Here is an 11,245-nt window from a genome sequence, read left to right on the forward strand (position 1 = left end):
AAAACCATTTATACATCAAAATATACTATTTACTAAAAAAGAGCATATTACAATATATTGCAGAAATCATGCTGAAGATGGGGTATGTATCAGAACCTCTATGCCAAGGGCGCCAATATTGGTCTACAAGGGAAAAGGAGACCCAAAAAGTATTTCCTCCTGGAGGCCAATAACAATATTCTCGATTGTGCGCCGAATCATGAAAAAGGTTCTGGATTCTGAATTGAGAAAGCAAGTCACCTTCAGCATAAGTCAAAGGGGCTTCATCAAAGGTCTGCCAGGAATACATTTAAGTGCCAGAATCATCGACGCGATCATAAAAGATACTAATAATAGGAAAAAAGATTGTACGGTGGTTTTTCTGGACGTGGTTGGTGCTTTTGACAACATTGGTCATGGACACATAGTGAATTCGCTGGAGGCAAGAGATGTGTGCTGTTCAACCTAGCCATTGATCATTTGTAATGTGAGCTCTGTGATCAGGAGTTTGCTAATAAGCTTGAAAAGTGACCAAGAGAGTGTGGTCCTCAATGGGTTCGTGGACGATCAGGCTGTAATGGCGCACGACGGGGGTTCTGTGGAAAGAATAATGAATAGAGGCCAGAGGCTGCTCGCGGAGATTGGTTTGGCAATAAATGCAAAGAAAAGTGTGGGTATTATAATGGACAAAGGAGAGCTGCAGTCAACAAAGCTCTCCCTACAGAATACAAAGTCATCCAAACGGCAAAAGCCGAGGATACCATCAAATATCTTGGATGTACATTCTCGGGAGAGCTAGTATTTGGAGAAGAGGTGGTGGCAAAGCTAACTAATAAACTTGATAAATTGGTGAGCTCATGCCTGCTCAAACCTGAACAAAAGATCAACATTGTCAACCAATACTTGTTCTCGGGCCTTGTTTACCTTCTCCAGACTGCTCCCCTTACAAAGATTGGTATCAATGCCCTCCAATGTCCACAGGAGTATCAAGGCCATCATCGGGCTCCCTGCTAACACCTCCTCAGCGATACCAGGAGGTATCGAGGACTGGGTCTGATCTGCTGTCAATGGGAAGCTCCACTGCAGCATTAGTTCATTGTCCAATGTTCCAGATGCCCTATTCCAGCCTACATTCAATTACGAAGCTGAAATTACAGCATGTGCCGATAGACTGGGGGTGGATCAGGGCTACCAAAGTGTGAAAGCTCTACGGCAGTCGTTGCGTGATTTCGGAGAATGGGCCAATTGCATGTGGCAGGGTACTGGTGTTCACCATTTCAAAGAGACCCCGAAACCTGATAGATATGTATATGTGAGAAGCAGGTACTCTCAGGGTCAGAATGGGCGAATGCCCTGAAACTAAATATCAACTATGCACCCCTGCGTGGAGTCCCAGGAGCCAGTGGAGAGTAAGGAGTTGGGTCCCTCTGTCACAAATGCGGCAGAGAGTCTGAAACTGAAAAAAAATGCCCCAACTCCCTCCTTTTAACACGCCGGCACAAGAGGGTCAAAGAAGAATTGATGAAATTCCTTGAAAGCAAAGACTTCACTTGCTTTGAGGAGGTTTATTGCGTTGACACCGACGGATACGTAAGATATGCTGATATTGTCGCATTTACAAAAATCGGAGGCAAGGCTCTGGTCTTGGATCCAACGGTAAGATTTAAGAGTAATGACCTCGAACAGGAAGGTGGAGTGGAAAGGGAAAAAATAAAATATATGAAAAATGGATCCCTTTCCTTAGGGGAAAATTCTGCGAGACCTTTGGAGAGAGAGAGTTCACTGTGAGAAGCCTCTGGTTTGGATCTCGTGGAACAATACCAGATAGAACAAGGAGCTTCTTAGAAGGCCTAGATGTTGGCATCGGGGATATTGTGATCTTGGTGGAAAATATTATTTTGGACTCCCAGGGGATCATACATCATAACCTGCATAGAAATTAGCTCTGTGATTATTCATTGTTTTATTTATTTATTTTAGTATGTGGACCAGTCAATTTGTGTTTTAACTTATTTATTCATTAAATTATTTTATTATCATTATTATTTTTATTTATTTCTTTTTTTAAACTTATTTATCCAGTCAAGTATTTCTTTTAACCAACTTTTTATGATATTTTCCTTTAAATCTATGTCTTAGTTTTGTTTTGGTAAAATGTATTTATTTGTTTGTTTTACTGCAAACTGCTCTACTGCTGTGACTATTATTTCTCTGGTCTGATCTCATATTGCTGTCTTATAGTGAATTTGTTCAAAAATGGAGAGGATCTGAGAGGGGGAATTCGGGAGACTGAATTTGTCGATCAAATGAAATAAAAATTGTGAAATGGTGAAATGGGAGGGACAAGAAAGGGAAAGAATAAAAGAATGAACTGAAATATTTGTATTTAGTGTGTAGACTGTAATTGATTGTAAAAGGAATCTGTGGGGGAAAAAAACAATTGTTTTCTTTCTTTTTTATTATATCATGTAAATATATGTCCAATCATGGATTGATTAGTATGCTGTGTAATGTAACAACCCAATGTATTTGGGCAGCATGGATGAATAAAGTATTTCTCTCTCTAGGAGTGGAATAAGGGATATGAGAATACAACATGAGAATGGTATTGAGGAGGAATAGGATATTTAAGATGGGAGTAGATAAAAGAAAGTTTGTAATGAACTTTGAAGGCGAAGGTTGGGGATGGAGGAACGTAAGTATTTATGGATGGAAAGAGATTGTGGAGAATTTGGTGTAGAGGGGGTTCGGTTTTTATAATTGTAAATAAGTTTGTCAATGATTTTGGGAGGGAAGTTATTGTTCAAGAGAATTTGTTTAATATGGAGTTAGTTGGTTCATGGAAATAAATGCGAATCTGAGAGAGAAAAACAATGATGAATAAGATTTTAAGTTATATATAAGAAGATGGTCAGGGTTGCGGTAAAAAAAGAACAAATAGTTTATAACTATATAATGTCTGACGTTTCACCCCACTTTGCTGGGCTTCATTAGGGCTGTTCAAAGCGATAGGTTAAACAGATATTCAAATATTTTAGTTACGTTAAGTTTTTTTTTAATTAATTCAAAACATTTTTAGTTACATTAAGTTTTTGATGGTAAGGATGTTAGTAATGATAATTTAAAAGTCTTCCTGAGTAAGCTGGTTTTGTGTACCATTCTGTGAATATGGTGTTGTTTGGGTTTCTGATGATGAGGTTAAGAAATGGTAGAGAATTTTTTATTTCTGATTCTACAGTAAAACATAAGTGAGGATGGCTGGAGTTAAAGGTGAATAGGATATCAGTAATTTTATTAGGATTCAGGTTTAAAAGGAGGTTGTCAACATACTTTTTGATAAAAATAATGTCATTAGGAAAATGGGGAATAACAGAGTTGAGATCATTGAGAGGAGACTGCACCCCCCGACAAACTTCTCCAATAATTACTATTTTTTATTGGTTGGTAATATCTATTTTATTATAATAATTTTTGTATTCAGTATTTTTAATTAAATATTCCTTAAGATGTCTAGATGTTAAGATAAATTGTGTTAAACTAGTTAAGTCTAGGTGCTTTCCATTGAATAAAAAGTCTCAAGGGAAAGTAACTGGACTTATCAATTTAACTTAACTTAAAAGATATCCCTAGGTTGGTTTACACACTGTTTACTCAATTTTCGACAATATAACAATTCGACATACCTATTTTTTCTTGACCTCCATAGATATATTGTATATTTTTAGATGAGTCGAGTCTCTTTAATTTTTAGTTTACTTTTCTTCAGGAAGTTTGAAGTTTATTAATGGGTAATAAACTTCTGGGATTATAGCTGCTGACTTTTTAAACATTTTTACAAGGCTTGTTAATTACTATGAGTTCAGCTTCCTTCCATGTGTCAGGAAAGTATCCAGTATGCAGGCAGCTATTAAAAATTGACATAGTGATAACTTCAGCTTTCCTGGGTAACTTTTTTTATAGCTATGACTGGTATGAAGTCAAGACCAGGACTTTATTTTACTTAAAGCTTCCTAATCAGTTTTAGAATTTCCTTTGGAGTGGTAAATGTAAGTGGTAGCTACATTGTTACCAGGGGCAGATTTAGATGCTTGTTGATGTTGTAATTTACTAAATGTGTATCTCTTTCTTATTCTATGCTGGAGAACATTTTTATAGAAATAATCAGCTAATACTTCAGCTTTTTCTGCATTGTTAGTGATGAATCCACTGTTTCCTTCCAGACTGGGAATTTTCTCATATTTATCTACTAGACGCCCCACAGCCTTCTATAGAGTTTGGTCCTTAGGGTCTAAATCATTTACATATCTTTGATATTTGAAGAATAACCATTCATCTTGTTCATTTTTAATTGCGTGTTTGAGATAGTACCCATTCTTTTTGTAACATGATCTCTGCATACCACTATCCACAAATGCAATCACCCTCATTCATGTACCTTAAATATCTATATTCATTATTGTGAGCCTAACACAAAGTCCCTGTGGACATCTGTTAACTTAGTCCTCACTACTCCCTGGCCACGTGAAGTAGTGGTAGCCCCTGTATTTAAATATTTAAGCTTTTATAAACATAGAATTGTTAATTATTTCCATTGCAAGTTTTGAAATATTATTTTATTTGTAGGGATGGAGAATATATGATACCGGTCCGAAAACAATTAGAACCCCATTGATTTGCTTACCTCCTGTATGTGGAACTGCTGAAATTTTTTTCAAACAGATGTTAGGATTAAGTGCTAAAGGGATACGAGTAATATCAGTGAGTTGCTTCCAGTATTTATCTATTACTAGATTTTAACCATGAGTTTTAAATTGGTTAGTTATCTTATCTAACAGTGATTTTTTTTTACATAGGCTGAACATCCAATTTACTGGTCAGTTAGTGACTGGTGTGCTGGTTTTGTTAAGTTAATTGATTACCTGGAGTTGGATAAAGTTCATTTATTCGGCGCTTCTTTAGGTAACGTATATTAAAAAACATCTATTTAATTTCACTTAAAATCTTTATTTTAGTTTTGTATTGATTATGTCTTTGTTTGTAAGAGCATATCTGTAGAAATGTTATGAGAAAAATGTCAAGACTAGTTTTGAGGCAATGTTGATTCGGTTGGTAATTTTAGAAATAACAGACCACCTAAGAGATTCATGCAGATGTTGGTAAATTACTTCTCTCAATACATCTGGATTTGTACTACAAGTGTTCAATCACCGTAGTTTGAGATGAATCAAAATCTGCAGTGATTGATTTTTTATAAAAAATACTGGTTCTGTATTATAATGAAGTGGACTTTATTTGATGGATTTGAATGGATGAAACATGGCCAAATTGTGAAATGCCTCTATTATTGCATAATTATTACACTTGATATGTTCAACCAAAGGTGGTTACAAATTAGTATTAGTTGTGTTAGTTGAATTTTGATTGTTAAATACATAATTGAATGACATGACCATTTACTTGATGGTTGGCTACTGATATGGAGCTTCTGTAGATCTTGAAGATTAGCTCTTGTTTTGTTTTTAGTTTTCTCATCCCATCTCTATTCCTTGCCTGGCCGGTTTGAATTAACTATACACTCATCCTGAGTGATACTTGACTACCAGCAAAATGTAGTTGTCTAGGTAGCCTGTGGGTTCATCAATGGGTTAGTTATCCCTCATATGTTGTACCTGTTCACTCTCTCAAGGGGTACTGCTTGCTACTTCATTTGTAGGCCACTAGATGGCAGCATTTTAAGCTGCCATTCAATAAGTTTGAGGTACTTCCTTAATAAGAATATTTTAGAACTTAGTGTTTCAATTACCAAAAACTTGATAAGTATTCTGGCTTAACTGCAGGAGAGCTGAAGAGGTATTTAGACAAGATGAACATTGTGATGAAGTTCCTGTCCTCCTCAATAGATTGATCACAATAAATTAGTCTTAATGAGATAATGGTTAACAGGATAAGATGTAAACTTATAATGGTAGAAATGCTTACTTGACCAAGTATAGCTCAAGAATATGTCCAAAAAAAAAATTACTACAGAACCATCCATTTTTCTGCTGAACTAAAATATTTACTTTTCTAGAAAAAATCATCTATTGGTCACATAGCTATTCATAATCAGAATAATTTTTCTTTAAAGAAACTAATTGAAAAAAAAAATAGAAAATATTAAGAAATCTGACTTTTAAGATGAGATTTACATAAAAGGTAGAAGTGAATTGAACAGAAGGAAGATGGATAAAATGAGAGCTAATTCTTAATGATTTTGAGTTAAATTTCACCTATGAAGTTTGAAGTGTACTTTGGAAAGAGGAAGAAAATATTTTATTATTGATTAAATAGTGAATTGTCTTTTATTTTATTGAAATAGTAATTTCAGGGAGAGGGAGTATACATAAAGTTGAATGTACAATAATGTGTATGTTTGATTGGCAGGTATAGTTTTGGAACTTGTCTGTAGGTTAAACTGATTGCTTACATTTTATTGAGAGTGAATGTTAATGATGTGTAATTTACATTAATTATTCTTCTAAAGTGTGTTTTATATTTTGGATTATTAGATTATTATTCCTCTTATTAATTCTGTGATTTATCTTTTACTATAATTCTATATAAATTGGCTTTAGTGCTTCTTACAGCCATATGGATGGTTTAATGAAAGAAATGGAAACCATTTACACGAAAGTACTGTTGTACTGGTTATAGGTGATAGATGGATAGTACATGTTACAAGAGACAATCTAGTGTTAATTAAATAAAGCCTGCCTTAAAGTGTTAATTAATTAAAGCCTGCTTGCTCAGTGACACATTACAGCCCCAACAGCAACTGCCAAGGTATAAACTGTATGACAATTGCCATCAGGATAGCATTTGCTGTTGTTGCAGTTCAGTAGTACTATCAGGTCTGATGTGATAGCTGTCAGTATCTGTCGGGGCTGTGAAGCTTCTGTGGCTTAAGGCTCATTTATTTCATAGAAATTTTTATATTTCAATTTTTTATTAAAACTTAGTTTTTAAAAACTGATTAGAAAAAAGTTTTAAAACTTATATTTTAAGGTTTGACAGATAAACATTAAAAGATAATTGAAATATAAAAAGTTTGATGAAATTTTTATTTTTATTTTATATAATAAAAACTTATTTGTTATAGGAACTCTTTTGAAATAAAAATTAGTAGTTATTTTCAATTCTTGGGTATGTATATATAAATGACTAATCTATTTTTTTGTCTGTAACTTGTATTTTAATAAAAATTGTTTTATTAAATCAGTTAAGTAAACTAACACTTAAGTTTTTTTTTTTTTAAAGGAGGTTTCTTGGCACAGAAATTTGCTGAGCATACATCTCATTGTCCAAGAGTGGCTTCACTTATCCTTTGTAATACATTCTGTGATACATCTGTGTTTAGTTACAATGAAACATCGTCATTGTAAGTAGTGTTGATGCATTTTATGATTCATTTAATGATTATTAATTGTTTTGGTAAAATTAGAAGAGACTTACGTCATTTATCAGGAGAGTAATTCATGCTGTTTCCCTATAGATTATGCCTGTGGGAAGAGGGGAAAGATTTTCTACTTCATGGTTGGGGGCAGGGAGGGGGGAGATATTCCTTACATCAATGCTCACCATTTATCAGGATTAATTGATCAATGATCATATAAATCCTCAAGTTGGTTATTTATCAAAATTTGTTTTCGGGATTTCAGTAAAAATGTTTGAATGTAGCAAAACTGTAGCCTATATTTTTTTTAACTTTGTTTGTTTTTTAACATTTTAAAATCTATATTTTTCTTATATTTTGATAATTTAAGTAAGTTATTAGTTAATTTTTGTTGTTGTATTGTTAATTTGATCTTTACTTAATTTAATCTCTATTTCACAGGAGTTACTAAAAATAAATGAATTTTGTGGATTTTAGTTATTATTTTTCTTTTATTTTGATAATTATATTTATTAATTCCTTATTATAATCTTCATAATTTTATTTATTGCTTTTTCAATTTAATCAGAATTATTTTAATTAAACCTCTAGGTTGGTATTTATTGTAGTTAATAATTTAAAAAAAATTACTGAACATTTTGGCAAATATATAGCATTATTTTAGTTTTTAAAGTCTGAAACAATTCATACAAATTCTAAACAAAATTTTTTATTAGTTTGTCAAAAATGCTTATGAACATTTAAATATTTGTTTCTTTTAATTATAAGACAAAAATTGTGCCAGTAGGAGGGGAAAGATTCATTACTTCAATGTACTTGGATGATTATTATATCGCTGATCCTGGGGTTCTTATTTTAGTCCGGAGTTTATTATTAATTTTCTGAAATTGGCTAGGAGACTGTCTCTCCATCTACGTTTGAATCTTCCTCTAGGATTTCCTTTGCCAGGTCTATTCTTGTATACCCTGCTTGCAACCCTCCCTTCTTCCACTCCAAGCAGGCGTCCACCCTATTACAACTTATAAAATACATAAGATACTTAAATTTCCACAGATTTCTTACAACTTCACATTTATTCTTCTCCACTGTTTTACTGATCTTACTCTATGATATACCTGAGAATTTTTACTTTGATTTAAGATCTATATAGTAACTGATAAATCAGACACTCTTGTTTAATGTTCCAGATTAAACATAGTGTACATCACAACAGACCAAACCAGCATCTTGTAAGGCCTTGTTTGTGGTATATTTTACTTCTGATGAAGCTATTCATTTCCATAAATGAATTCATTCACTTCAGAAATTACAAAATATGCTTTTTATTTCTATTTCAGCCAAAATTCTTGTTCTTATTTGTTCTTTTTATTCAGGTTCTTAATGATAACTGAACCGAGATATGGTTAGTTGTGTGCTACCCCAAAGGTGTGGATCCCTGTCACACAGTGCTGCTGGTAGCATTCATGCTTCTCTTACTTATATAATAAACAATATTCTTGTATTTTCCACTTTTTCAGACTCCACTGGCTTTCATTTCCAATTTTGTATACATTTTCTGCTTAGATAACTTTAGAATTGATATATATTAATTAGATTCTATTTATATAAAATAGATTATATTAATTCTCTCAATCTTCATTGATTATTCTTATTTATATTAATATAGCTTCATTCACATAAACATTTTTTATATAATATGTTCATAAACAAATAATAGTATTTTATATATATTTAATTTTCAGGTTTTGGATGCTCCCATCTTTAGTTTTAAAAAAAATGATCATGGTCAATTTTACTAATGCACATCATGATAAAAGGATTATTGATTCAGTGGACTTTATGGTAGAGAGGGTGAGTTAAAGTTTTTTTAAAAATTGTTTTCATTATTTTTATTAGGAATAATGCACTTTTATAGATAATGTTGGAAGCATCCACCAACCAAGACTCAAGCAAGTGAGTGTCTAGCTCAGTTAATTTCATATTGTTAAATTTTCTACTATGCCAGAGGTATCAAAGTATTTCTTTCTAGTGTTTTCTCATGCTGCATAGAATCTAGCATTTCTTTCCGGATAAAGCCATTACAAGAGACACTACACAGGAAAATGGGAGTTCTCCAATCGATAAATTTGCTTTGATTTTTCAGCTAAATCCTGATGTATATATACTATGTATATTTATTTTGTAGGTCTTGAGGATCAGTCAATATTACAACTTTATTTTGGCAACGTTTCGCAACTTCATTGTTTGAGTCATGCTCTATAATGAAAAAAACAACACTTTTTTAGAACAAATACTTTCTTCAACTAATTACTCTAAAACTACAAGTAAATAGTGATATCACTAACTCCAGGTTTGTGCCAGAAGTGAAGAAATAGGTTTTTGAATGGAGGTTGGTTTGCTTTGATTTTTCCAACAGGTAACTGTTTTCTTTTTTCCTAGCAGGTAGTCCATCTGTTATTTCTATTTAGTATTTTGTCTGTTTTTATTTATTGTTATTAATTGGGTCTTATGTATTTATTAGGTTAGCGTAACATGAATTAAAATTTTGTACATCCAATATTTTATTGATAGCTCGATTTTTATATTTTTTTATTGTAATTATTGAACTTGGGAAACTCGAAATTCGAATTTTTTCGGTTAGATATTTATATCTTCTTTTTTATTTATTGAATTTTTTATCCAACTGAAATTTCTTTACTTGAGTCGGTACTGACACAGAAGAAACCTGTCTTCCTAGCTTGTACAGATGAAATACAAAATTCAACTTTCAAAATTTGTATTATATCTGGTAAGATATTTCTAGCCTATTTCACAATTTTTTTAAAAATATTTGTTCACGTTATTAGATAAATATACTTATGAAATTATAATTATTTGAAACAAATAAACAGAAAAAAAATTGACAAAAAATAACAATGAAATATATCAATACTCTTTTAAAGTTTGTAAATATATAAAAGTCGTTGCTATCTTGTTTTATTCTTCTTGTTTAACTAAAAATTAAGCTGATGCAGGTAGTTTTCTGATATCCTCTTAAGACTCATCAGACTCCTTATCTGAATGCAACTCTGCAAGAGAGGTTTGAAATAATTGCATTTTTTTGAGTTTTTAAAGTTGAATTTCTTACCCCATCTACAGCCATTAAGAGTGATTTAGAGGAATTGGGTCACAAGGTTCGCCTTATTTCTAATGTGGGTACATCCAATGGAAAAATATCGCCTTCCCCTGTTTTCCATTGGTTTGGAACCGGCTTCACATAATGCTGAAATTTTTAAAATTTCGAGGCTGTTATACTCTTTTGTACGTTTTGAGGAACCCTGACTCAGGGCTGAAATTGTCCAATGCACAAAAGCCTACTGCCACCATTAAGCCAGATGTGTCAAATGTGCTGGCACACATCCATCCGACACCTGTCAGAAGTCTTGAGAGACTTCAGCTAAATGCGTACTTTGTGGGAAAGAAGGTCATCCTGCTAGCTATAAAGGTTGTATAATATAAAAAAATATGCAACGTCAAAAAACCACGAATTCTGCCTTAAAAGTGAACAACCCAAATAAAGTGGTTCTAGAAGAACTTGCTGCATGTATATGGATACATGGTAGAAACAAAAATTCATAGAACTGAATAAAATTTACTAATATGTACATAAAGCGGGTCCAAACTTTCCTTCGCATAACTGAATGTTTCGTATAACTAAGTTTCGTATAAATGGATAATTACATACACATAATTCAGGGGTTTTTGCAGAGAATTGAGAAATTCTTCGCATAACTGAATGTTTCGTACAAGTGAGTTTCATATAAGTGAGACTTCACTGTATTTTTCTATAGTAAT

General features: G+C 32.6%; 1 protein-coding gene across 1 annotated transcript in view; it reads left to right on the forward strand.

Moving 5' to 3' along the window:
* LOC106691964 (maspardin) overlaps positions 1-9,262 on the forward strand; it is a gene marked incomplete at both ends in the record, with an annotated part of 12,233 nt that extends 2,971 nt beyond the window's left edge. Inside the window, 4 exon segments of the mRNA XM_024364007.2 lie at positions 4,603-4,737; positions 4,833-4,938; positions 7,276-7,396; positions 9,154-9,262. Of these exon segments, the coding sequence (XP_024219775.2) occupies positions 4,603-4,737; positions 4,833-4,938; positions 7,276-7,396; positions 9,154-9,262 (471 nt within the window).
* Positions 9,263-11,245: the final 1,983 nt, after the last annotated feature.

This window comes from Halyomorpha halys, unplaced genomic scaffold (genome assembly GCF_000696795.3).
Source record: "Halyomorpha halys isolate HHAL.00 unplaced genomic scaffold, Hhal_1.1 Scaffold5882.1, whole genome shotgun sequence".
Classification (NCBI taxonomy): domain Eukaryota; kingdom Metazoa; phylum Arthropoda; class Insecta; order Hemiptera; family Pentatomidae; genus Halyomorpha; species Halyomorpha halys.